Source organism: Macaca mulatta, chromosome 6 (genome assembly GCF_049350105.2).
Source record: "Macaca mulatta isolate MMU2019108-1 chromosome 6, T2T-MMU8v2.0, whole genome shotgun sequence".
NCBI classification, from domain to species: domain Eukaryota; kingdom Metazoa; phylum Chordata; class Mammalia; order Primates; family Cercopithecidae; genus Macaca; species Macaca mulatta.
This window is the reverse complement of record NC_133411.1, coordinates 2250253-2278168: the sequence shown is the minus strand read 5'-3', so window position 1 is coordinate 2278168 and position 27916 is coordinate 2250253. Positions and strand designations below refer to the sequence as shown.

At 56.7% G+C, this 27916-nt stretch overlaps 1 protein-coding gene across 1 annotated transcript in view; it reads left to right on the top strand.

The window, feature by feature from the left end:
* Positions 1-1532: 1532 nt before the first annotated feature.
* The window catches only part of SLC12A7 (solute carrier family 12 member 7), a 104115-nt gene continuing 77731 nt past the window's right edge, over positions 1533-27916 (top strand). Inside the window, exons 1-2 of the mRNA XM_028849317.2 lie at positions 1533-1738; positions 1928-2134. Of these exons, the coding sequence (XP_028705150.1) occupies positions 1942-2134 (193 nt within the window). The 5' untranslated portion in view covers positions 1533-1738; positions 1928-1941. The remainder of the gene's footprint in view (positions 1739-1927; positions 2135-27916) is intronic.

Sequence of the window (27916 nt, the reverse complement as noted above, 5' to 3'; positions counted from 1 at the left end):
GACAGAGCAAGACTTAGTCTCCAAAACAAAACAAAACAAAAATTCCTTGCAAAATGCAAGAAGTTGAACTGGAAATGTATTTGAATAATAGGATTTAGAGTTCTGCGAGGTAGAAGATTACAAAAGAAACACACAAGAGCAAAAGGTGTTTGGTTCAGTTTTTACACGTCAGTCCAGTAGTGACAAGAATGTGAATACACACACATAAATTAATGGAAAAAATGTGAGGACCTAGGTGCAAAGATTTGACACCATAAAGATGTCAGTTCTCAGCAAATTTATTTATACATTTAGTGACTTTTCAACCAAATCAGAAATGTATTTGGGGAGAAACTTCCAAAATATTCAAAAGTTCATCTTGGAAAAAGATGTGGGCAGGTAGGAACAGGTGTGAGAAGGTTGAGCAGGTGGGAACAGGTGTGGACAGATGTGAACAGGTGTGAGCCAGTGTGAGCAGGTGTGGGCGGGTGGGAGCAGGTGTGAGTAGGTGTGAGCAGGCTGGAACAGGTGTGGACAGATGTGAGCCAGTGTGGGCAGGTGTGGGCAGGCATACATGCAGGTGCCATGAGTGGAGGTGGGGTGATGGTGAGAAGGTGTGTTGAAGAAAGGAGTTCTCATCCTCCCTGGTCTTTCCACCAGTGCTAGATGTGCCCTTGAGACCCAGCCTCTGGTGATTTGTCATCTACAGCACCACAAACACGGGTAGGGCACGTTTCTCAGCCTTCTGCACATGAAGGTGTGGCCGCAGGACTAAGTTCTGGCTAACAGAATAAGCAAAGGTGCTATGTGCACTCCTAGGCTGTACTCTGCAAAGGGGTGGCTAGCTACCTTTCCTGTGTCCTCACTCTACTGCTGGGATTCAGATGTGATGGCTGGACCAGCAGCAGCCACTGCAGATGATGAGGGTAGAGTATGACTGGAGGCAACACAGCTGACCACTTGCTCCCTCTAAGTCACTGTCTGGATGTCACCTGAGGCCCTCCCCACACCGGGGAGCTCTTACCCTTGCCTCCCTCTAGAACATACACTTCACAGAGGCAGGGGTTCCCTTCTGTCATCTGCAGGGCCTGGCACAGGTCAGTGTTCATAAATATTTGTTGAATCTGTGAATACATATTGTAAAGTGCTCAATACTTCCACGCAGGGTGGTGGTAACAGCGTCATTAGAAGGGAGGAAAGAGCCAGTTGCAGAATTTGTGCAGCTACAGCAGTTGCAGGAATCCCACTGAAGAGCAGGGGGGACTCTCCCAAGACTTTCAGGGTCCGGGGCTCCCAGTGCCTCCGGAGCCAGGCTGGCCTCCGCCTTCCACCCTGGCTGCCCCGGGGGGCCTTTCTCCCCAGGTGGAAGTCCCAGGAGGAGGCCTCTGCCCCGCACGCTGAACCCTACTTGGCAAAGGGCTGGAGTTTGGGGATCGGGGAGGCGGAGGCCCCAGGTCAGGGCGCCCCTCTCCACAGACCCAAACGCCAGCGAGACCTCCACCCTCACCGGCCCCCTGGACCCGGCCCTCAGTGGGCGTCGCCAGAAACCCCAGGCTGCAGCGCTGCCGCCAGGGTGATCCTTGTTGGTTCCAGGCGGCGCAGAGCGAGGTCTGTTCCTCCCCTCGGGCTTCGGCACGGCGCGCTGACCCGACCGCTTGGCTGGGGCGTCTCCAAGGTCACGCAGCGAGACCCGAGGTCGCTCTTCGTTCTTCGGGGGCTGAGGCTGTGGTCGCCCCGCCGGCAGGGGACCGCCGCCAAGGTGCCAGCCCGGGTCCGCTCCGCCCTCCCGCCCAGTGCCGGCGCCGCGCGGCCCCATCCCAGGCGGTGCGCCTCGTCCCTCCCTCCCTCCCTCCCTCCCTCCGGGCCTCACTCCCTCCCTCCCTCCCGGCCTCCCCCGCCCGCCCCGCCGGCCCCGCCCTCCCCGCGCTCAGGTCTCCGCTCCCCGCAGCCGTCGCGGACACCATGTCCCAGCGCTTCTTGGTGACCCCCGCGGCGGGGGATGCGGGACCCCGGGCCGAGGAAGGCGGCAGCCAGCGCCCCATCCCGAGCCCCCGCTGGGCCCCCGACCCCGGCCTGGACCCCGCAGCCGCGCCCGAGCCGCCAAGCGAGGACCCGCTTCCCATCCTGCGCTACTGCCGCGAGCCCGGCCGCTACGGTAGGTGCGCGCAGGTGCCGAGTCCCCTCGAGGGGCGCAGGTGGGCGGCGGCGGCCTGGCGGGGCGGGGCGGGGCGGGGCGGGGAAGGTGAGGCTCCTGGTCAGCCGGGGGTCGGTCCCTGCCTCGCGTCCCCCCAGCCCAGCCGAGCTCTGGGACCTGGGCCAGTTCCCTGCGGGAGTCCCGCCCTGTCCGCGGCCTGCAGGTGACACCGAGTCGGGGCAGGGGCCAGGGAGGAAGCCGTCCGCGGGGATGGACCGACAGGTCCCGGGGCGCCCTCTGAGCTCGCCGTTCCCGCTGCTGCAGAGTCCATACCGGGTCACCTCGTGGGGAGGGAGAGGACCAGGCAGGAAAGGGGGCCCTGTTCCCGCTCAGGGCTGCCTCTCTCAGGACCACTGCGGGTCCCTGAGGCCTTGGGCGGGGCTGTGGTTTGATTGTTTATAGCGCGGAAGGGTCGCAGGAGTCTGGCCCGGAAGATCTGGGAAGCACTGGGGGCTCGTCCCTGCGGGGAGCAGAGCCGTGTGCTCCTGACCACTCACTGCACACACGGGGGCCCCCGAAGTGGGCGGGGCGGGGGAAAGACAGAGGACCCAGAGCCAAGTCGGCTTGCAGTGGGCTGAGGAGGGCCCTGCCTCGGATCATGGAGTGTCCTGCCAGCCTTGGCCACACAGAGGCCACCAGGCCTGGACCCTGGCTTGGGCTTAAAGCTCATGGCCCTGAGGGCAGATGTCCCTGAGCCGTCACTCTCGCGTGGGACCTGGGTGCCCCGAGGGTCCGTCTGTTGTTCCCGCCTGACAGGGCAGGGCTGAGCTGCTCTGAACACCTGTGGTTACTGCTATGTCTCACCCTGTGAGGGGGCTGGGGATGAGACAGGTCCCAGGCAGAAGAGCCTCCAATGGGCCCTGAGGGATCCAGTTCAGCGTGTGAGGGCCGTGCGTGTCCGTGTCACCTGTTCATGCATGTCACACGTGTGACAGTCCATAGCGAGGGCAGGCTTTACACGCGATGGCTCAGAGGAGCGAGCATCTCAGGCTCCTCAACTGGTCACTGAGCTGGCCTCCTGCAGCACTGCCGGGAACCATGTGAGTGTCCATGCCTGTGTGTTTGTGTGTCTGTATGTGTGTCTATGTGTGTGGTGTGTGGTATGTGTATATGTCTATGGGTGTGATGTGTGTATATGTGTGTATAGCATATGGGGTGTGTGTGTCTATATTATAACGTGTGGTGTGTGTGTCTAGGTGTGTGGTGCGTAGTACGTGTGTGTGTGTGTCTGTGTTGCAGACACCAGTTCTCCAGGACTGCATGCATTGGTACAGGGGTGTGTGGGAGCTGCCGTCTGTGTCTCAACTGGATTCAGCTCAGTGCCCTAGATAGGTTGTGGACACACACGTTTTGGAGACAAAGTTAGGGTTAGGGGTTAGAGATTAGGGATTCGGGGTTAGAGGTTAGGGTTAGGGTTAGCGGTTAGGGTTTGGGATTAGAGGTTAGAGGTTAGGGTTAGGGTTAGGGACACATGTGTGTGGAGACGAAGTGGATGGGGCACCTGCCCTTCTGGGTGGCAGCTGTGGCTCTCAGGTCCAGCCCTGTCCTTCTCCTGACTCCTGAGTCATTTCTTATATTCTAGGGTCATGCCCTGCAATGTCTGATATGGGATGCTCTGGTCTCCTCCCTAAAGGAAGACCCTGTCTTCAAACAGCTGCTGTGTGACACTCCCCAGATGTGCACAAAGGTTTCTCTCTAATTCTGAAGTCAGCCTACTCACCAGGGTGCATGTTCCTTTTGATTTTCTCTGTGGAGCCCAGCAACAGAGCTGGTGATTCTGCAGGTTGCCAGTTAGTGTGAACTAGAGCACCAAGTCAGGGCGGCAGGGTTCTCAGGCATCCTCAGGCCTCATTTGTTCTGGGGGAAATGGTTTGACAACATGGCTTGTGGCAATAGGGGCTTCCCCATGGGCACTGCTCTTGGCGTGGGCTGTTCCTTGGCTCTGTAGTGCCAGGGCCACAGCACCCCAGGCATGGACAGGGTCCTGAGTCGGGCTGACCCTACTGGTCTCCTCCACGCCTCATTCCCCTTTCTAGAGAGCCTCGGCCTCTCCCCCTGGTGCCCAGCACACTGGCCCATGAACCCCCTAGAGGCCCCTGAGGAAAGCATGTGGGGGCAGGTGCAGGTCTGAACTCATCTGTCCTTCCTGCTTCGGGCTGTGAATGTTTGCACATTCATGTCGAAGTGGAGGGAGCTGTTGCCTTAATCTTGGATGGAGCAGGTGAGAGACCCTGTTTAGGCCTAGCATTCCCCCACCCACCTCATCTCCTCTTGGGGGGCGGGTGCTCGGAGGCTGGGCTGGAAGGCCCAGGGGATGTGCAAGCCTGTCCCTTCTCCCACGTCAGCGCCCGGGGGTAGAGACCCTGTGCCCACGGCCATGCGGTTGCCTGGCTGCCGTGGACAGCTGGGCTCCAGTCCTGTGGGGGTTGGAGGAGGATGGCTCCAGCCAATGATCAGCTGAATGATTTTGTGTCGTGCCCACTACATATGAACAGAAGACCTATTATTTAACACTGCCATTAAGACAATGTAAACTAAGTTTAAAAAAGCAAACAAAGATTTTATTGGCATGCCTTGGGCGCCACAGGAATTGCACGCCGGGCGGGCCATTTGTCCTGGGCTGACCTTCCCTTGCAGATGTGTGGCCCGGTGATCAGATGAACTTTGTAATCCTCCAGAGACAGCTCCTCTTTGCTCACAGGCCCCAGGGATAAGCTAGTAATCCCCGCAGGCCTCCCCCATCTCTGTCATACCTCAGTTTTCAATGCAGGAATCCGGACCGACTTTGTACTCACTTGACTTTGCTGTGAATGGCTGGGGTGTGTCGGTGCTTAGGCAATGTGTGGTGGTGGGGTCTCCCTTCTCTAAGGGGGTCTCCCTTCTCTGAGGGGGGGTCTCCCTTCTCTAAGGGGGGGTCTCCCTTCTCTAGCTTGGGGGGTCTGCCTTACTGGGGAGGTCTCCCTTCTCTAGGGGGTGGGTCCCGTCTGTCTGCCACGGGATGTAAACATGCCATTGGGATCCTTGCCCTGCACCAGCACCCCCCTCGGTCCTGCTGGGTGAGCCCGCAGGTGCAGGCAGGTCCCCCTCGGTCCTGCTGGGTGAGCCCGCAGGTGCAAGCAGGTCCGACAGGGGCTTTCCAGCTGTGTTTTTGTATCAAGGAGGGTGGTGTCACTTCCTGCTCAGCAGGGAGCAGCCTGTGGCTTCTACACCCAGTTGGTGGCCAGCCTCGGAGTCAGCCTTGCAGGCATGACTGACCCCTGCACACTGTGGCATCTTCTGTGGGCACAGGGGTGGGCGGCCGGGTGCGCAGGGCAGAGGAGAGATGAGCTGGGGAACCCCAGACAATCACACAGCCTCCTAGTCCCACGGGAGGTGGGATGGGATGGAGGTGATGGGGCCGGCCATGTCACAAAGCAGAGGAGAGGGAAGGGGAGGTGAAGCAGGGAACATCAGGCAATGGCAGAGCCCCTTGGCCCCGTGGGAAGGTCTAGCTGGGTGGTGATAGGGCCATTTCACAGATGGTTCCAGAGGCTCCAGAAGGTGAACATGGCTGCACCCCCTCCCCAGTGAAGGGATGCTTGGCCCCGTGGGAAGGTCCAGCTGGGCGGTGATAGGGCCATTTCACAGATGATTCCAGTGGCTCCAGACGGTGAACATGGCTGCACCCCTTCCCCAGTGAAGGGGTGCTGATGGCAGCCCCCGTGTAGCTCCCTTTGTGGGACAGTTTCAGTGGGGTCCCAGATCCAGCTATCAGGACATGGCAGGATCCGTCACCTGGCGTGCCCCCAGACCTGGAAGGGATGAGGAAAGGTAGGTCCCCAGCCTGCAAGGAGAGCTGTGTGCAGGAAGCTGCCCAGAGGACAGGACGTTCAGGGAGGTCCAAGTGGCTCAAGGCCACAGCCGACGGGGAGCACAAGCTGTGCGCCCCTCACCACCCACCTCCTGCCTCCCCACTGGGCTGCACTGAACCTGCTCTAGAGGATGGGGCAGGCTGGAACTCAGGGTCCCTCAGCCCGTTGGACCCTTCCTCTGGCACTGGTTGGCCCTTTCATCCCTGGCCCTGGGACACAGACCAGTTGTGAGTCCCTGATTAGAGGGTTGGACCTTTTGTTCCCTGCAGCTGTTGTTATGGCTGGCGGGGCCATCAGAGCCCTACAGACACTCATAATTATACTGGGAGGGTTGTGTGCGGCCCAGACCACTCTGGGAGGCTAAAGGAACCCTTCTCCAAGTGCTAGGGCTGGCATAGGCCGGGCCCCCTGCAGAGACTCCAGCTTGGCAAGGGCAGCCCACTGACATCTTCAATGAGATGTGTGCCGAGGCTGGGCTGAGGTTTCTGTGTGTGTCTGCGTGTCTCTGTGTGTGAGTGGATGTCTGCGTCTCCGTGGAGCGTATTGGGTTTTTGCCGCTTAAGGAGAAGGTAAGAGTTTGTCACCTGAGCCTTGGAAACTGCTCTGGCTGGGAAGCAGCACTCACAATAGAAGGCGCCTTTGCAAGCCTGAGCTTTGTGAGCTGGGATCCCGGGGACCTGGAACAGGAGGAGGCTGAGACCTGTCCTTGGGTACTGCCCACGGGCCCAGACCCTGCCGGGCACAGCAGTGAGGGCTCTGGCCCCACCATCTCCGTCCAGCTCCCAAGGCCGCCCTCCCCATCCGGGGACCCCAGGAGAGCGGGCTGCCCCCTCAGCCATTGCCTTCTGTTGGGGGAAAGCCTCAGGAGAATGCCATATCCTCAGCTGGCTCCATGCTCTCCTTGTCAGGAAAACCAGCAGCCCCGGGCTGCGTCTGCCTGCCCTCCTGGGCCGCTCAGAAACACGGTGTGCAGAGCCCAGGCGGAGGCAGCCAGCTCTGGTGTCTGAAAACCCGCCGGCCCCACTGGGCAGACTCTGTTTTCTTTTTGCTTAAATATTTCATGGAGCTCGGCCCTCGTGTTAATCCATGAGCTGCCTCTAGTTATCCGTGGAGGACAAGTTTGCACTTTGTCACTTTGCTCTTAAAGAAGTCTCGACTTAGTGATTTTAATTTTGGCTTTAAAAGAAAATGCTTGAACACGTGTCCGTTCTTTCTGTTCTTTAGTGTTTAATTTGGCTTCTTTTTCCACTGGAGGGGGCATGGGTTTTGAGACACCAGCTCCATGTATACACCAGAATTTTCTTTAAATAAAGACTTGACATCTGGAAGAGAGCCCGCAGCTCAGCTGCGTGGGGCACGAGCTGGGATCCTTGTTGGGGTCCTCACTGTGGGCTGGGCCTTTGGGCCTTGGTGCAGGGCCCCACCCAGGTGCCTCCTCTGTTCCTCTGGGTGAGGCCTGTGCCCTGGAAATGAGGGATGGGGTTAGGGGGCAGGTGTGTGTCGGCTCCTGCATGGCTCTGTCTGGATGGGGGAGGGGCAGAGAAAACTACAAGCACAGACCAAAAAAAATGCAAACACACATCAGAGGACACACACAGAGCGGAACAGCTCCCGGGACAGGAGACAGCGTTTGCAAAGCATAGAGGTGATGAGGGGTTCATACCCAGAGGATGCTAAGAACTCCTACAACTCAACAGCAACAACAGACAAATACACCCTTGTAAAAATGGGAAAAAGGCTTGAATAGCTATTTCTCTTTTTTTATTGTTATTGCTTTTTTCTTTGAGATGGAGTTTCGCTCTTGTTGCCCAGGCTGGAGTGCAATGGCACGATCTCGGCTCACCACAACCTCCGCCTCCCAGATTCAAGCGATTCTCCTGCCTCGGCCTCCCGAGTAGCTGGAATTGCAGGCATGCACCACCATGCCCAGCTAATTTTTTGTATTGTGAGTAGAGATGGGGTTTCACCACGTTGGCCAGGCTGGTCTCGAACTCCTGACATTAGGTGATCCACCTGCCTTGCCCTCCCAAAGTGCTGGGATTACAGATGTGAACCACCGTGCCCGGCTTGAATAGCCATTTCTCCAAAAAGATATACAAATGATCAATAAGGACATGGAGAGATGCTTCACATCCTAATCACCTTAATCACTAGAGAAATGCAAATCAACACCAATAGTTGTGAAGACACCACTTCACAACTATTTGAATGTCTCTTATTTTTATTTTTATTTATTTATTTGTTTTTGAGAGGGAGTTTTTCTCTGTTGCCAGGCTGGAGTGCAGTGGCACCATCTCGGCTCACTACAACCTCCACCTCCCGGGTTCAAGTGATTCTCCTGCCTCAGCCTCCCGAGAAGCTGGGATTACAGGCACCTGCCACCATGCCTGGCTAATTTTTGTATTTTTAGTAGAGGTGGGGTTTCGCCATGTTGGCCAGGCTGGCCTCGAACTCCTGACCTCAAGTGATCTGCCCGCCTCAGCCTCCCAAAGTGCTGGGATGACAGGTGTGGGCCGCTGCACCCGACCAGGCTCTTATATTTAGAATGGAAACTACCATGTTGGTGAGGATGTTACAAGTGGGGACCCTTGTGTGGTGCTCATGGGAATGTAAAGTGGCATGGCTGGAAAACAGATGTCAGAAGTTTATACAGTAGCATTGTAGCATCATAGGATCCACAGTCCCCTTTCTGGGTGTGGTATCATAGGATCCACAGTCCCCCTTCTGGGTGTAGTATCATAGGATCCACAGTCCCCCTTCTGGGTGTGGCGTCGTGGGATCCACAGTCTCCCTAGTATCATAGGATCCACTGTCCCCTTTCTGGGTGTAGTATCATGGGATCCACAGTCCCCTTTCTGGGTGTGGCATCACAGGATTCACAGTCCCCCTTCTGGGTGTAGTATCATAGGATCCACAGTCTCCCTTCTGGGTGTGGCATCATGGGATCCACAGTCCCCCTTCTGGGTGTGGCATCATGGGATCCACAGTCCCCTTCTGGGTGTGGCATCATGGGATCCACAGTCCCCTTCTGGGTGTGGCATCATGGGATCCACAGTCCCCCTTCTGGGTGTAGTATCATAAGATCCACAGTCCCCCTTCTGGGTGTGGCATCATGGGATCCACAGTCCCCCTTCTGGGTGTGGCATCATGGGATCCACAGTCCCCCTTCTGGGTATGGCATCATGGGATCCACAGTCCCCTTCTGGGTGTAGCATCATGGGATCCACAGTCCCCCTTCTGGGTGAGGTATCATAAGATCCACAGTCCCCCTTCTGGGTGTGGCATCATGGGATCCACAGTCCCCCTTCTGGGTGTGGCATCATGGGATCCACAGTTCCCCTTCTGGGTGTGGCATCATGGGATCCATAGTCCCTCTTCTGGGTGTGGCATCATGGGATCCACAGTCTCCCTTCTGGGTGTGGCATCATGGGATCCACAGTCTCCCTTCTGGGTGTGGCATGATAGGATCCACAGTCCCCCTTCTGGGTGTGGCATCATAGGATCCACAGTCTCCCTTCTGGGTGTAGCATCATGGGATCCACAGTCCCCCTTCTGGGTGTAGCATCATGGGATCCACAGTCCCCTTCTGGGTGTGGTATCACAGGATTCACAGTCCCTGTTCTGGGTGTAGGGGCTCAGAGAGACATTGCACACCCATGTTCCCGGCAGCATCAGTCACGGTAGGCACAGGTGGAAGCTACCCAGGTGTCTGTGGATGGATGAACGGATTTGTAAAATGTGACATGTACTTTTAAACAAAAATTATAGGCAGGTGTCGTTTTGAATGGAGCTCCTACACCAGTCCCCAACACATCGCTCCATTTTGATTTGGCCTAAATGCTAAATGGCGTCATCAGACTGAACCTTTAAGGAAGTAGATAGATCCCAAAGCTGACCAGTTTTCCCTGAAAACAGGAGCCTCCAGTCGGCCTGGTCAGTGTACTAAGGAAGTTCTGCTGCTTTAACCCTTACAACAAGGAACCTGAGAGAACCCGATGTCAACTGTCAGCCTTTCTCCTGCTCCGTGTCCCTGCACCCTCTTTACAAAACCCACTGTTGGTCATTGCCCAGGGGGAGCTCTCATTCCTCGATTGAGGCTGCCCTATTCGTGAATCGAGAATAAAAGCCAATTTGATCTACAGCTAAATTTGTTATAATTTTGTATAACATTTTAATACTACATGTAGTGGAATATTATTTAGCCTTAAAATTATCAACAAAAAAATCTAAAGTCTGTAAAATATTTAAAGAGGTTTATTCTGAGCCAATGTGAGTGACCATGGCCCAGAAAACAGCTTCAGGAGGGCCTGAGAACCTGTGCCTGAGGCGGTTACAGTTTGGTTTTACACATTTCAGGGAGAGAGAAGTTACAGGCAAAGCCAGGCTAGGTGTAATTCCAGCTCCTTGGGAGGCTGAGGCAGTGGGATTGTTTCCTTACAGGAGTTCGAGACCACCCTGGGCAACACGGCAAGATCCCGTCTCTACAAAAAATTTTCTAAAAATTAGCCAGGCGTGGTGGTGCGGACCCACGGTGCCACCTGCTTGGGAAGCTGAGGCTTGAGTCTGGGAGGTGAAGGCCGCAATGATCTGTGACTGCGACACTACTGTCAGCCTGGGTGACAGAGCCAGACCCTGTCTCAAAAAGTAATTAATTAATTTAATTAAAGAAGTTACAGGCAAAGACATAAATCAGTACATGGAAGGTATACATTGATTCGGTGGGAAATGAGGTACATCTTGAAGGGGAGCAGGGGGATTTAGACGTTTTCTGATCGGCATTTGGTTGAAAGAGTTCAGCTGAAGACGTGAAGGCTTGCAGTGGGTGGAAATAAACGCTTGGGTTCAGCTGAGGGACTGTGGAGGCCAAGGTGCTGGTGACATAGAAGCCTCCAGGAGGCGCCCCAGAGAGGACAGAGGGCAGGCAGGGCCTTCACATGTGTGGGGACTCCTGGTGGGTCTCTCCCGGGTGTGGGACCCTGGCCTCTCAGGGTGTGGGCCTGGGTCTCTCTGGGCATGGGACTCTCGGCAGGTCTCTCAGGGTGTGGGACCCTCGGCGGGTCTGGATTTGGGGTCTTACCGCCACAGAGTCTGGTCTGCTGTCTTCGGATCTGTATTTTGGAGTTAGTGTCGGTCAGCTGCACCTCAACTCCTAAAGGTGGGGGGGAGGCGGCCGTGACGAGGCGAGTCCCTCCTCCCTCGTATCATGGCAGGAATTTAGTTTTTCTGGTTGCCCTGGATCCCCTTGTCCAAGAGGGGTGCTCTGTTCACTAGGCTGGGGTATTTTGTTTTTAGTTTACGAAAGAAAGGAAATTCAGACCCACACTCCCACATGGATGGAGGCTGAGAACATTGTGTGAATCAAATAAACCTGTTGACGAAAAGAGCGAAAGTCTGTTAAATATTTGAAGAGAGAGATTCTGACCCACATAGAGTGACCGTGCAGTGACAGCCTCGGGAGGTGGGAGGTGCAGCTGGGCCTTAGACATTTCAGGGGGACATGAGACATCCATCAATACGTTTAAGATATACATTGGTCAGGTCCAGAAAGGCGGGACAGCTCCAAGTGGGGCTTCCAGGTCAGAGGTAGATTGAAAAATGTTCTGATTGGCAATTGGTTGGAAGTTATCATCAATAGAAAGGAATGTCAGGGTTAGGATAAGGGGTTGTGGAGACCAAGGTTTCATCATGCAGATGAAGCCTCCAGGTAGTAGGCTCCAGAGAGAAGAGATTGTATGGCAAGTGTTTCTCACCAGACTTAAGGTCTGTGTTGATGTTAGTGCTGGTCGGCTTTTCCTAAATTCCGAAAGGGAGGAGGGCAGCATGAGGCATGGCCGACGACCGCTTCCCATCGTGGCCTGAACCAGTCTTTCAGGTTAAGGTTGGGGTGTCCTGGCCCAGAGGAGGGGTCCATTCAGATGGTTGGGGAAGAGCCTTAGAATTTTATTTTTGGTGGCCGGGCGCGGTGGCTCACGCCTGTAATCCCAGCACTTTGGAAGGCCGAGGCGGGCGGATCACAAGGTCAGGAGATAGAGACCATGGTGAAACCCCGTCTCTACTAAAAATAGAAAAAAAATTAGCCGGGCGCAGTGGCGGGCGCCTGTAGTCCCAGCTACTCGGGAGGCTGAGGCCGGAGAATGGCGTGAACCCGGGAGGCGGAGCTTGCAGTGAGCCGAGATTGCGCCACTGCACTCCAGCCTGGGCGGCAGAGCGAGACTCCGTCTCAAAAAAAAAAAAAAAGAGTTTTATTTTTGGTTTACACCGCAGAGATGGCTTTGAACACCTCTCGGCAGGCCACCACTGCTCCCACCCCCATGCAGGCACCCCAGCCTTCATTCCACGGCCAGGTCAGAGGGACCCAGGCCTGGAGGTCCATGGTCACCAGCCTGGGCGGTCACCCTCAAGGGTCACCAGCATCTGGGCTCTCACAACTTCACTCCAAAAGCGCACCTGCTGGCAGATCCCTGGGGTCTGGAGACCCTCCCCGAGGAGCCTCAAGAAGGTGGGTGAACAGGGAATGGCCCCTCCTGCTGGGAGTGGGTTCCAGGAAGAGCCTCTGGGAGTGAGGAGGGATGGGGCAGCCAGACACAGAAAGGTCAATCCTGAAGGATAACACTTGCAGGCAGAGCCTGGAGTTGTCAAATTCTGGGAGATGGAGGCAGAACGGGGGTGCTAGGGGCTGGGGGAGGGGAATGGGAGTCAGTTTAATGGGTACAGAGCTGCAGCTTTGCAAGAGGAAGTTCTGGAGAAGGATGGAGGTGATGGCTTTACAGCATTGTGACTGCATTTAATGCCACTGAACTGCTCGCCCGAAAATGGTTAAAATGGTAAAATGTTATGCGTATTTTATCACAATACAAAAAATACCAAAAAGAAAATGCAAGCAGAAAGTAGGGGCCTAGACATAGACTAAATCCTCCCCCACCCCCAGCCCCTTCCTTCTGCCGAGGACAGAGGCTCCTGATCCTGGCCTCTAGTTTTCTGAGAGGAGGCCGGTTTGATTAAATCGATTCACACCTAGGCAGGTTCTCCGGGGAGGGGGTCCTGTTTAATCTAAATTACTCTCTGCAGGGTGCTATTTCAGGCCTCTTGGAAGAGATATTTTTGTGCAGGGACCTTCCTGTTTCAAATAACATCCTTTGTGAGCCCTTCCTGACTGGTCCTGGAAAGGTCAGCGAAGGGGCTGGCAGCCTCTGATTTCCTGTGGGCAGATTCCAGGAAGGGGCAGCGAGCCTGGCCCCTAGGCAGCCTGCAGCCTCCGATGGCTCCTCGGTGCTCCCAGAGCACGCACCTGGCCGCAGTTACCCCGCTGGGCACTCAGGGCTTCTGCAGGGGCACCTCGGCTGGGAATTAGGGGGAGGGTTGACCACCCCAGCAGCTGTGTCCCCACAGGGGAGGGGTCTGCAGAACCGGACGTCATTTGCTGCACAGGCCGTGTGACGGATGTGGGTCCTCGCTGGTCTTCCAGGCCCATTGGCAGCAGCCTCTGCCTGGCCCTTACAGCCACTCACTGTCCTCTCTCCAGAGACCCCACACCCAAGTGTGAGGGCCGAGTTCTCGGCGTAGGTTCCCTTTGAAGAAGGGGTGATCCCTGGGCCCCCTGTGGCCTCCAGCTGCTGTCCCACGCGGGCTCTCTCCAGCCCTCCAGGCCTATCCTGGCCTTGCCGGCAGAATGTGCTCCTTCTCTAGCCCCTGCCCGGTCAGTCCAGTGGTGCCGGCTGCTGCTGCGTCTTCCTCCCTGGGATGCAGCAAACTTCACATTTTGCCTCAGGACGTTCCAAGTCAGCCGTGGGAAACTGAACACTGGTTTAAAGACACATTGGTATCATCCCTGCTTTCTGCCACTCAGAGGCCTGTGTATGCACGGCCAGGATGGCAGCAGCACCTGTTTACTCAGATGGGCATTTCAGCAGAGCTGGAACTCAGAGACGCACCTGGTTCCAGTCTTTGCTTCCTTGCCTATAATTTTCTCACACGTCCCCACCACAGCCTGGTGATCCGTGGGTCTGGATGCAGGTGTTAATGGAAAAATATCTGTACTCAATTGTACAGATGTGGGAAGTGGATGCAGGTGTTAATGGAAAAATATCTGTACTCAATTGTAAAGTATGATGTGGTCTGCTGGTTTGAGGGGTCATTTTCAAGGCAAGTGCCCACCGGGCTGCCTGCCTCATCATCTCACCATCACCCAGCATGACCTTACCATGCCCTCCACCCAGTGTGACCCAGAGCTGAGGGCTCCTCCCATTCCACAGTTGAATTCCTGTCCCCAAACTCTCATGATGATGCTGGGACCAAAACAGGTGGGTGGGGGCGGTAGCGGCGGCCTGGGGGCGACTGTTTTAAAGTTGGGGTGAAAACCCTGACTCTCCCGGATCTCGCTCAAAGGGGCCACTCCTTGTTGGAGCTGCCCTGAGCACCCTGGCAGTGCAAGGCCCTGGCATGGAGCCCGGGACGTGGGCCCCTGCCTTATGGGAGCTTGGGCACAGAGTAAGCCCCAGACACCGTCCTCTCCCACCACCCAGTGCTGCGTAGGCCAACTTCCCCTCCCCGAGGTTGGCAGGTGCGTCCAGGTCTCCTCCCCGAGGTTGGTGGGTGTGTCCAGGTCTCCTCCCCGAGGTTGGTGGGTGTGTCCAGGTCCCTTCTCTGATGTTGGCGGGTGAGACCCTCCCTGCAGGCCTCTTCCCCCCCTGCCCATTTCTTAACTCTGGGCTGCAATCTTAGAACACGCTGGTGACAGCCGCCCATCTAGCCAGGGGCAGGAGGGCAGGGTGCCCAGTACCAGGGTACCCAGGAGGCCAAGGTGCTCAGCGCCAGGGTGCCCAGGAGGCCAGGGTGCCCAGCACTCTGCCCGAGCATGTCTATTGGCCCCGGTGCAGCTGCAGGTTTGCTGGTTGGTACTGAGGAAGGTGCTTGGAGTGGGTGCCGGCGCTCTGGGCGGAGAAGCAGCACCAGGACACAGGGAGAACCCTGGGAAGGCCCACAGAGGCGCACGCAGGCCACAGACAGGTGCCGACTGAGTCGTGCCCCTGAAATTCGCAGCTGAGGCCCCAGCCCCCACAGGACTGTATCTGGAGCTAGGATCTTGAGGGAGGGATTTAAGGTTAAATGAGGTTGTAAGGAGGGCCCTGACCCAATGGAATGATAGGACGTGTCCGTGTAAGAAGAGAAAGCGACGCCAGGGATGCGTGTGTGCAGAGGAGCGGTGGTGGGAGGACACGGGAGAAGCCGCCGTCTGCGGGCCACAAAGAGGCCTCAGGAGAAGCCGCCCATCGGCCCCTTGGTCTTGGACTTCCAGCCCCCAGGCTGCGAGGGAACAATTTCTGGTGTTGAAGCCCCCGCCCGAGGAGCTTTGTTATAATCGCTGGAGCCAGCGAGGCCGGCCTTACACTTGTCCCTTACCCGAGAGGACTGGCACCAGCGCTGCGGGAGGTGGTGGGATGTCGGGAAGCTCGGGTCTTGGGAAATGCCACCTTCCATGGGCAATCCTTGAGCTGCAGCTTCTGACCCTGCGGATGGAGGGGCGTGCTGCCCGTGAGGCTGTGCTGGGGCCCTCAGGGACGGAAGGCCCTGGGTCACAGATGGAGCCGTAAGCTCTGTGGTGCCTGGCATGGGAACAAGCCTTCTTTGGCCGCCTCTTGGTCCCTGTTACCGTGAATACCAGGGCCCAGGGCCCAGGGCCCAGCGCCCTCCCGGGGTGGAGAATGGGCCAGGAAAGTCCATTTCTTCTTCTGCTGACCTACTCCTCCTTAACTCCCCTGAGTTCTGAGCACGTTGCCCAAAGAACAGGGGCTCTGAGTGAGTTTGGGATGTGGAGGGGAGGGGCGCATATGGGGAGGCAGCTGATGGTCACCGGTATTCTAGGGGGAAGATGTGGGGAGGGCCGTGAGCAGCTCCTGCCTGGAGTTCCGGGCAGCGGTTCAGCAAGAGGGGAGAGGGACAGAGACAGACAGAGACAGAGACAGGGAGAGACACAGAGACAGAGACAGAGAGAGACAGAGACAGAGACAGAGAGAGACACAGACACAGAGACAGAGACAGAGACAGACACAGAGACAGAGAGAGACACAGAGACAGAGACAGAGAGAGACACAGAGACAGAGACAGAGACAGAGAGAGACACAGAGACAGAGACAGAGAGAGACACAGAGACAGAGACAGAGAGAGACACAGAGACAGAGACAGAGAGAGACACAGAGACAGAGACAGAGAGACACAGAGACAGAGACAGAGAGAGACAGACACAGAGACAGAGACAGGGAGAGACACAGAGACAGAGACACAGAGACACAGAGACACAGAGACACAGAGACACAGAGACAGAGACAGGGAGAGACACAGAGACAGAGACAGAGAGAGACACAGAGACAGAGACAGAGACAGACACAGAGACAGAGACAGAGAGAGACACAGACACAGAGACAGAGAGAGAGACACAGAGACAGAGACAGAGACAGAGAGAGACACAGAGACAGAGACAGACACAGAGACAGAGACAGAGACAGAGAGAGACACAGAGACAGAGACAGAGAGAGACACAGAGACAGAGACAGAGAGAGACACAGAGACAGAGAGAGACACAGAGACAGAGACAGAGAGACACAGAGACAGAGACAGAGAGAGACACAGAGACAGAGAGAGACACAGAGACAGAGACAGAGAGAGACACAGAGACAGAGACAGAGAGAGACACAGAGACAGAGAGAGACACAGAGACAGAGACAGAGACAGAGAGAGACACAGAGACAGAGACAGAGACAGAGACAGAGACAGAGAGAGACACAGAGACAGAGACAGAGACAGAGACAGAGACAGAGAGACACAGAGACAGAGACAGAGACAGAGACAGAGACAGAGAGACACAGAGACAGAGACAGAGAGAGACACAGAGACAGAGACAGAGACAGAGAGACAGAGAGAGACACAGAGACAGAGACAGAGAGAGACACAGAGACAGAGAGAGACACAGAGACAGAGACAGAGAGAGACACAGAGACAGAGAGAGACACAGAGACAGAGACAGAGAGAGACACAGAGACAGAGACAGAGAGACACAGAGACAGAGACAGAGAGAGACACAGAGACAGAGAGAGACACAGAGACAGAGACAGAGAGACACAGAGACAGAGACAGAGAGAGACACAGAGACAGAGACAGAGAGAGACACAGAGACAGAGAGAGAGACAGAGAGAGACACAGAGACAGAGACAGAGACAGAGAGAGACACAGAGACAGAGACAGACACAGAGACAGAGACAGAGACAGAGACAGAGAGAGACACAGAGACAGAGACAGAGAGAGACACAGAGACAGAGACAGAGACAGAGAGAGACACAGAGACAGAGACAGAGACAGAGAGAGACACAGAGACAGAGACAGAGAGAGACACAGAGACAGAGACAGAGAGAGACACAGAGACAGAGACAGAGACAGAGAGACACAGAGACAGAGACAGAGAGACACAGAGACAGAGACAGAGAGAGACAGACACAGAGACAGAGACAGGGAGAGACACAGAGACAGAGACAGAGAGAGACACAGAGACACAGAGACACAGAGACAGAGACACAGAGACAGAGACACAGAGACACAGAGACACAGAGACACAGAGACAGAGACACAGAGACACAGAGACAGAGACAGGGAGAGACACAGAGACAGAGACAGAGAGAGACACAGAGACAGAGACAGAGACAGACACAGAGACAGAGACAGAGAGAGAGAGACACAGAGACAGAGACAGAGACAGAGAGAGACACAGAGACAGAGACAGAGACAGAGAGAGACACAGAGACAGAGACAGACACAGAGACAGAGACAGAGACAGAGACAGAGAGAGACACAGAGACAGAGACAGAGAGAGACACAGAGACAGAGACAGAGAGAGACACAGAGACAGAGAGAGACACAGAGACAGAGACAGAGAGAGACACAGAGACAGAGACAGAGACACAGAGACAGAGACAGAGACAGAGAGACACAGAGCCAGAGACAGAGAGACACAGAGACAGAGACAGAGAGACACAGAGACAGAGACAGAGAGAGACACAGAGACAGAGACAGAGAGACACAGAGACAGAGACAGAGACAAGAAGAGAGAGACAGAGACACAGAGACAGAAAAACAGAGAGAGACACAGAGACAGAAAAACAGAGAGAGAGAGACAGATGGACAGAGACAGAGACAGAAAGAGAGAGAGACACACAGAGAAGCAGAGAACGGGGAAGAGAGGGGAGAGGAGAGAAGGGGGAAGGGAAGGAGAGAGGATGGAGAGGAGAGGGGAGAGGGGAGGGGGAAGGGAGAGGAGAGGGGAGAAGGGGAGGGGGAAGGGAGAGGAGAGGGGAGAAGGGGAGGGGAGGGGGGAGGGAGAGGAGAGGGGAGGGGAGGGGGGAGGGAGAGGAGAGGGGAGAAGGGGAGGGGAGGGGGGAGGGAGAGGAGAGGGGAGGGGAGGGGGGAGGGAGAGGAAAGGGGATAAGGGGAGGGAGAGGAGAGGGGATAAGGGGAGGGGAGGGGGAGGGGGAGAGGCGAGAGGGGAAAGGGAAGAGCGGGGAGGGGAGACGGGAGGTGGGGAGGGGATAGGGGGACAGGAGAGGGGGTGAGTTTTCTTCCTCCTGATTATGGGGGCACCACGGCTTATAGGGCTGGGCTGCCCCTGCCCTGTGGAGCATCTGGGCTCTGTATGGAGGGGCCCAGTCCGGGGCCCAGAGGTGCTGCCAGCGGTGGCCGGGTGAACTGACTGTGGCCCAGTGCAGCTCCCGGGAGGGGAGCAGCCACCCTGACGCCACCTGCCCTGCCTCTAGCACCAGAAGCAAAGGTGGAGACCGGGAAGCACCGGGAAGTCCTGCAGGGCTGAGGGAAGGTGGGGGTATCTCCAAGCCACAGCCACAGTTGGCGGCTGGGAGTGCTTCAGACTCCGCATGACCAGATCTGACCCTGCCAGCAGCACCCACGATAATGGTGACTTGGACAAAATGAAAGTTCACTTCTCCCTCACTAAGCATTTTGTTCTGAATTTGCTCATCCGTCGATCTGTCCTGGTGAACCCTCCTGTCTCTGTCTGAGTGTCCAGTGGCCTCTCTGCACCAACGGAGCTATTCCTTGTCCACGCCGTCCCATGCAGCACCACCGGCCACACGTGGCTATCAGCACTTGAGCTGTGGCTGCTGTGGCTGAGGACCTGGATCCTTCATTTTTAAAAAAATGTTAACTTAAATCTAAACTTCAGTGACCACACAAGCTTAGTGGCTGCTGTCCCAGTGAGGTCTGGGTGCTGAGGACACGGCGGGGAAGACAGTCCCCAGGGAGCCTTCATCCCAGGAGGGACAGAAAATGAGCTGGGGGAGAGCACAGAGAGGGAGGCAGGGATGGCTGTGGTACTGTGGTGGCTGTAGTACCTGTGGTGCCCATGGTGGCAGGGACAGCTGTGGTGCCCATGGTGGCTGTAGTGTCCGTGGCAGCTGTGGTGCCCATGGTGGCTGTGGTGCCCATGGCAGCTGTGGTGCCCGTGGCAACTGTGGTGCCTGTGGCGGCAGGGAAGGCTGGGACAGCGGAGTTACAGGCAGTGACATCTCTCCATTAGGACTGGGAGAGGACTGGGGGTCCTACTGCCCAGCACTTGAGAATGTGATGGTATTGGGAGGGAGGTGTTTGCAGAGGTCATCAAGTGACAGCTCACAGGGGTGTGTCCTAATTCAATATGACGGTGTCCTTATTAAAAGGGGGGGTTTGGACACAGAAATAGACACTCACAGAGCGGGGACGATGCAGAGACACAGGGAGAGGCTGGGGCGGGCAAGCCAAGGAGAGGCTGGAACCAGAGCCCCCCACAGCTCAGGGGAGCAGCCCAGCCACACGCTGGCCTGAGACTTCAGGCCTGAGACTGCGAGACACGTCCGTGGTGTGCGCAGCCTGGCTGCACTCATTTCCACGGCGGCCCGAGCGGATTGATGTAAACTCCCCGTGTCTACCCTCCCCCTCAGCCTGGCCTCTCTGAAGTTGTCCAGGCCCAGCTTGACCACCTTGGCTGCAGCTCTGCCTCACCCTGAGCCTCCCGAGGGTTTCCCCCCGGAACATTCTCCCATGGCGTCGTCCCCATGAGCTGTCATGCCGGTGCAGTGACCACATCCCTCCCCAGCCAGTGCTTGTCGACGGCCCTCCTGGGTGAATCTCCTCCCCTGCACCCCCTCCGCCAGCCACCTGAGCCCTCCCCGGGGCCCTGGGCTCCTCCCTCGCGCCTCTCGTTGCCTGGTGACCAGAGCTTTCTTGTCCCCCTGGAGTAGAGAGTGCGGAGCCAGCAGTGCGAGTTCCTGAGCATGGGAGTTCCGGGGTTGCTGGGCACACTGGCACTGTCCTGAACCCCATCTCCCTGTTTACAGAACGACACCTCCCTCTGGGGCAGCTGTGGGGAAGGGAAGCCAGCAGGGAGCACCCCCTTGCTGGAGCTGTACCTGTTTCCTCCTCCCTTGCTTACCAGTGTCTTCCAGACCCAGGGGTGGGAAGGGAACCCAGGGAGATGGAGACACAGGTGTGGCCATGTGGGCAGACTGGTGGTCAGGATTCATCTGAGGGGCCGTGGGGACCACGTGACTCATCGTCTGGGATGTGCTGGCTGCGGCAGGGCCGCCTTCCTCAGGAGAGGGGTCTGCCTGGGTTCCCACGGGGCCCTGCTCCCTGCATCAGGTGGGCCGGAGCTGCAGAGTCCCACACCCCGCAGCTGTTGGTATAAGGTGAGGCTTCTGCCTTCCGTGGACACAGACCCTCTCACACCTGTTTCCGCCCAGCACGCTGTTCTGCAGGTTTCCACACCCCTTCAAATCCAGCCTGGGCCAGGGAATGCTGAGGAGTTTACCCAAACCTGGACCCAGATGCAGCCAAACGCAGGCCCCCACAGCCAGCCGGTGATGGGAAACAGCGTTTCTGGGGGACCTTCTGAGGGCAGGACGGCGCCTTTGGGGTGCCGGTTGAGGACAAGGCTGTGGTGCCTGGTCGCTAACCTCGGAGCATGTGATGCCCTGAGACCTGGGATGCTCCGGGAGACAGGGGTGCAGGTCGGGCATGTCCTGACACCTTCCAGCACGTCCCGGCGTGGTCCGCATCTGTGACCACAGAGGTCTTCTTGACACTTCTTGGGATCAGAGCCCTGAGGCCCATGCATCCGGAAATGCCATTTAGAGATGTGGAAAATCCTTTTGACTCACAAAATCTGCCTTTGTCTCAGCAAGTGTCCCAGAGCCGTGGGGACGTAGAGGCCCTAGAATGGGAAGTGGAGCTCGGGAACCTTCAGAATTACTCGCCTTCCCCAAAGACATGGGGCCTGCCAGGAGGAGGGGCGTGGGTCATAAAAGTGGGCCATGGCTACCCCAGGGTCAAGCAAGCTCGCCGTGTGCACTAGGGGAAGCAGGCTGTGCGGATGCCCGCGGAGGAGCATGGGGGCCACTCTGCCTCCTGTTTCCCGGCACCCACACCGCTGGGGCCACTGCCTGAACAGTTCTCGAGGCAACCTCGGCTCCAGGTTCCAGCATGTGGCACCTTTGCCGCTGTGCGGACACCATCCCCTCAGATGAAGCCAGCAAGGCCCAGGCAGTGTCAACCACCCCAGCTCCCAGAACCGCATCTGTCAGGCTGAGCCCCGTCTTGGTTGAGGGCCCAGGGCCCTCGTGAGGATGTAGCTGAGCCCCAGTTGCATTTGCCTGGAGTGATTCCTGCCTTCCAGGGGCTGCTCCCCACCAGGGCTGGGCTTGGGTGCAGGCACTGGGGCTGCACATCCTGGGGAGATGCTACCAGTGAGGGTCCCCCCCCAGGATCCCAGCCGGCTGCCATGGAGGCCACGGGCTCACACTTTCCCCCCTCCTCCTGCCTGCAGACCATGAGGACTCAGCAGCCACCCAGTGGGCCACGCCCATGGGGATGAGGAAGGAGCCCAGCTGTGGGGACCATCCGAGGCTTTCAAAGTGCACCTGCTGCCGCCCAGAGGCACCCCTAAGCTTGGGTGAGGGGCCACCCCTGCAGCCACTTCAAAGTCAGGACTTCAGCTTGCTCTCCTTTCAGAGGCCTGGTGGTGGGTGCAGGTCCACAGGCTTCTGGCCAGTGCCCTGGAGTCAAATATCCCCAGCCCACCTCAGGGCACATGTTTTAGGACCCAGCACGTGTTAGGGACCTGGTAGAAAGCCGAGTGCTGCAGATGAACAGACACCCTGAGTCTCCCGCTGTGCACACAGGACTGTGTCCGGCAGTCGGGCTTGGCTTCCTGGGCCTCTCTCTGGAGCCCAAGTCCTTCTGAGTTTGGATCTTGATCCTGTTTTGGTTTCAAGGTTTGTAGTAAGCTAAATGGTGGCCTCTAAAGAGCTACATCTATGTCCTGATTCCTGGAATCCGAGAATATGACCTTATTTGGAAAAGAATCTCTGCACATGGGGTAAAGTTAAAGATCTCCAGCTGAAGTCGCCCCAGTTTATCTGAGCGGGCTCTAAACCCACTGGCAAGTCAGAGACAGAGGAGAAGAGAGGCAAGCAGAGGAGGCCCCTGAGGTTGAGAGGTGAAGCAGGCTGGGCTTCTGGGTGGGGTGGGGACTTGGATAACTTCTGTCTAGCTAAAGGATTGTAAAAACACCAATCAGTGCTCTGTGTGTAGCTAAAGGTTTGTAAATGCACCAATCAGCACTCTGTAAAAACAGACCAATCAACACTCTGTAAAATGAACCAATCAGTGCTCTGTAAAATGGACCAATCGGCAGGATGTGGGCGGGGACAAATAAGGGAATAAAAGGGGACCAACCCTCCCCACCCCCAAGTGGGCAGGCAGCAGGCTGGGGCTGAGCTTGTGTGCTGTGGAAGCTTTGTGTTTTTGGTTTTTTTTCCTTCACTTTTTGCAATAAATCTTGCTGCTGCTCACTCTTTGGGTCTGTGTCACCTTTAAGAGCTGTAAGACTCAGTGCAAAGGTCCGGGGCTTCATTCTTTTTTTTTTTTTTTGAGACGGAGTCTCTCTCTGTTGCCCAGGCTGGAGTGCAGTGGCCAGATCTCAGCTCACTACAAGCTCCGCCTCCCGGGTTCACGCCATTCTCCTGCCTCAGCCTCCCGAGCAGCTGGGACTACAGGCGCCCGCCACCTCGCCCGGCTGGTTTTTCGTACTTTTTTAGTAGAGACGGGGTTTCACCGGGTTAGCCAGGATGGTCTCGATCTCCTGACCTCGTGATCCGCCCGTCTCGGCCTCCCAAAGTGCTGGGATTACAGGCTTGAGCCACCGCGCCCGGCCCGGGGCTTCATTCTTGAAGTCAGCCTAGACCAATGAACCTACTGGAAGGAACCAACTCTGGACACAGCCTGACCACTCCTGAGAAGAGGAGGGGCGGGTGCCGGCAGCTATCCCTGCTTCAGGGTCACTCAGGAACCAGGAGCCCAGCAACCAGCCCGACAAGAGAGACTGTTCCTTCTGCCACAGCCCGCGGGACCTCCTGAGGTGTCTTTCACAGCACTGGTGTGGACGCCCTGATTCTTTCTCACGGTGTGCCAGGCCCCGGGGAGCCGGTGCCGGGGGAGGGGCTGATCCGGGTGCCTGTGCTGGCTCCTCCGGCGCCAGCTGGACCATGGGTTCTGATGACGCACCTGGGCGAGCAGGGAAGGCCTGACCTGCAGAGGCCACCTCCAGGAAGAGGAGCCCTGGGCCCGAACCGTCCAGATGCGTGGCCCGAGGACAGCTGTGTGAAGCCCTGGGGCAGGCCCTGTTTGCCAAGTTCAGGATGAGACTGTGGACCTGAGTGGGGACCACCTGGAGGGAACCAGGGTCATTCAGCACGTGTTACAGGGAGGGGTTGGATGTCCAGGCAGGCTGAGGAGCGGGAAGGTGTGTACAACGGGAAGGGAAGGTGCAGTTGGGACTGAAGGCTGTCCCCTAGCAGTCGGGACCCTCTGGGGCTGGGTGGGGTGTACTTGACGTCCCTGGCAGGTGCCGAGCTGGAAGGAAACAAGGTGGGGAGACAGGCAGGCAGGGATGGAGTCCTGGCTCTCTGGGCCAAGGTTCTTTGTTGTTCGTGGTCTGATCCTTGTCCTTTGAGTCCTTGGTTTCGTGGGGCACAGACAGGTGGGGCTACACAGGGAGTGGCTCCGGATCGTTCCTGGGCTCCAGTGCTCGGGGAGGAGGGCACAGGTGGCCCCACCTGTGATTGGGGTATGAGTCCTTGGAGTAGAGGCAGGGTGAACTTGAAGGGGTGAGAACCAGGGGCTGCAGCGGCCTCACTGTGGCTCTGTGCACCCAGCTCTGGGCTGGGAAACACTCGCCGTAGACACGCGTGTGTCTGCATGTGTGTGCTGGTGTTGGAGTGTGTGAGCACGTGTGTGTCCTGGTGTTGGTGTGAGCACGTGTCTGTGTGTCCTGGTGGTTCGTACATGTGTGTGTCCTGGTGTTGGTATATGTGCACATGTGTGCGTGTCCTGGTGTTGGGGTGTGTACACATGTCTGTGTATCCTGGTGTTGGTGTCTGAGCACATGTGTGCCTGCGTGTCCTGGTGTTGGGGTGTGAGCACGTCTGCGTCAGTCAAGTCGTATGTCTTGGCGGGTGTCAGGAGTCGTGATTTCTCGGAGCTGGGTCGGAAGGACAGTGGAGTGTTTCCCTGTGTTGCGCGGATGGTTCCTTGGGAGGACAAAGCCGCACAGCAGTGCCTGCAGGAGTGGAGATGGCCTTGAGTCTCCCTTATCCTGTGGCCTCTCCACAGGCTCCTCATCCATGGGCTCTGAACCTTCCCATCAGCAGCTGTTTGCTTAAACACGGGATTCCCAGCATGGATCAAGGGGCCATGTGCATCCGTGTCCTCTGCACCCAAGCCAGGCCTGGAGGGGGTGTGCTGCTTACCCCCACACCCCGCAGGGCCGACGAGGCCACCATTTCTGTGGGGAACTTACAGGATGAGCGGGGAGGATGTGAGGGGAACAGGGAGTACATCCTGGATGTGGGGACGGTGTGGTCCAAGCTGGCATTGTTTGTCAAACTCATGAAAATATTTTTGGAAAACCCACCAGCTGTGAAACTGCACTCCTCTGAAAGAGACCTGGTGTGTTCCTGCCCTTACCAGGGTGACACACTTCAGCAGAGCCTTCTGTAAACCCTGAATGGGACGTTTCTCTCTCCAGGAACATCGTCACACTATCACCACTCATGCATGCACCTGAACCCACATGTGGCATCACTTTGCACATGTTCACCCTTACAGAAACGGCACTGGGGGTAAGCACCGCCCTAGACTTGTTCTGGGGCTCTGTCTCCGCACCCCTGTGGCCACTTCACCCCTGGGACCAGCATCATGTTATCTCCATGGCCACCCTGGATCCCAGGGCAGCAGGGCTGGGGGCGAGGGCTGCAGGTCACATCACCCACAGGTGAGCGCACCTGGGCTGGAGCCGAAATGTTTAGTGTTGAGGCATTTGTCCAAGGCCCTGGAAACGGGTCTAGTGTTGAGGCATTTGTCCAAGGCCATGGAAATGGAGCATGGTGGTTGTGTGTGGTTGACTTCCTGGGTCCCAGGAACTCCCTTTGCCTGTTGAGTCAAAATCTCACAGGCTCAGCTGCAAATGCACCTTTTCAGTTTCCTTAGTAGGAAGGTTCTGGCTGGCCCCACAGTCTGTCCAGATGTTTCTCTTTTCATTTTCCATCATTTCCATCATTTTCCGTCTACTCATCCCCATCTTACAGATGAGCAAACCACGGCTTAGGAAGGTCAGTGTCTTTTGTTTGAGATGGAGTCTTGCCCTGTCACCCAGGCTGGGGTGCAGTGGTGAGATCTCGGCTCACTGCAACCTCCTCCTCCCAGGTTCAAGTAATTCTCCTACCTCAGCTTCCCGAGTTGCTGGGATTACAGGCACCCACCATACACCCGGCTAATTTTTGTGTTTTTAGTAGAGACAGGGTTTCACCATGTTGGCCAGGCTGGTCTTAATCTTCTGACCTCAGGTGATCCACCCACTTCGGCCTCCCAAAATGCTGGGATTACAGGTGTGAGCCACCGCACCCAGCCGAGGAAGGTCAGTGTCTTACCAAGGTCAGCCTAGGTGGTGTCAGGGCTCCGGGCTGAAGTTAGCAAGCATCCTTAAGTCCCACTCACTGGTGCACCTGAGCCTCAACTGTGAGCAGAGGGGAGCAGCAGCTTTCAAAGGCAGGCAGGAATCCCCCCACTGGGCAGCAAGGAGCTGGGCCAGCCCATCTTCCCCCTGAGGTGACTGAAGCCGCGGGGCTGAGGCTGCGCTGGGAGCTCTGATGACTCCACTGGTGGGGACTGAAGTTAGATCTGATAGACGGTGCCTGTTAAAGCATCGGGTGTGCACTGTGGGGAGGGGGTGCCAATGCTGCCTGTGAGTGTCCCAGGGCCCCACTCCCCCAGCCGACCTCCTGACCTCTCCCTGCGGGTGCTGTGCAGGTGTCCAGCTTGAGTTCCCTTTATTGTGGCAAACATACACATTCTGCAACGTTTATGGTTTTTACCACTTTGAAGTGTACAGTTCTGAGGCATTCAGCACGTCCACGCTGCTGTGCGGCCATCCCTGCCGTCCATCTGCTGTCTGCCCAACAGACCCTTGTCCCCATCACTCACTCCCCCTCCCTCCCCAGCCTGCACCGCCGTCTACATTGGGTCTCTGGATCCGGCACCTCCGGGGACCTCCTAGGCGTGGGAGCGTACAGTCTTTGTCCTTCGTGACTGGCTGATTTCACTGAACGTCCTCAGCTGTCATCACACTGCCACCTGTGTCAGAGTGTCCTTTTCTTTGAGATGAAGTCTCACTCTGTCGCCCAGCCTGGAGTGCAGTGGCCGGATCTCAGCTCACTGCAAGCTCCGCCTCCCGGGTTCACGCCATTCTCCTGCCTCAGCCTCCCGAGTAGCTGGGACTACAGGCGCCCGCCACCTCGTCCAGCTAGTTTTTTGTATTTTTTTTAGTAGAGACGGGGTTTCACCGTGTTAGCCAGGATGGTCTCGATCTCCTGACCTCGTGATCTGCCCGTCTCGGCCTCCCAAAGTGCTGGGATTACAGGCTTGAGCCACTGCGCCCGGCCAGAGTGTCCTTTTCTTTGAGATGAAGTCTCACTCTGTCGCCCAGCCTGGAGTGCAGTGGCACCATCTCGGCTCACGGCAGCCTCCACCTCCCGGGTTCAAGTGATTCTCCTGCCTCAGCCTCCCGAGTAGCTGGGATTACAGGCACCCGCCACCACAACCGGCTAATTTTTGTATTTTTAGTAGAGATGGGGTTCCACCATATTGGCCAGGCTGGTGTGGAACTCCTGGTAATCTGCCCACCTTGGCCTCCCAAAATGCTGGGGTTACAGGGGTGAGCCACCGCGCCCAGCCATGCCCTTTTTTAAGGCTGAACAATATCCTGCTGTGTGGACAGACTCGTTTTGTTCATGGCTTTATCTGCTCACCACCTCTCGGGCTGATTCTGCCACCTCTCTGTTATGGGTAGTGCAGCTGTAATCACGGGTGTGCAAATACCTGTTCGAGTCCCTGCTTTCAGTTCTTTCTAGCACATGCAGAAGTGAAATTGCTGGGTGGGAGGGTAATTCTATTAACTTCTTCAGGAACTGCCTTTCTCTTTTCTGTATTGACTGTCCCAATTTACACTCCCACCAGTAGAAGGGGCCGAATATTTTCACATCCTTGCAGCGTTCATTTTCTCGTGTTTTGATAGTAGCCATCTTCATGGGTGTTCAAGATTTTTCTTTTTTTTAAACGGAATTTTGCTCTTGTTGCCCAGGCTGAAGTGAAATGGGATGATCTCAGCTCACTACAACCTCTGTCTCCCAGGTTCAAGTGATTCTTCTGCCTCAGCCTCTCCAGTAGCTGGGATTATAGGCATGTGCCACCACGCCTGGCTGATTTTTGTATTTTTAGTAGAGACACGGTTCCACCATGTTGG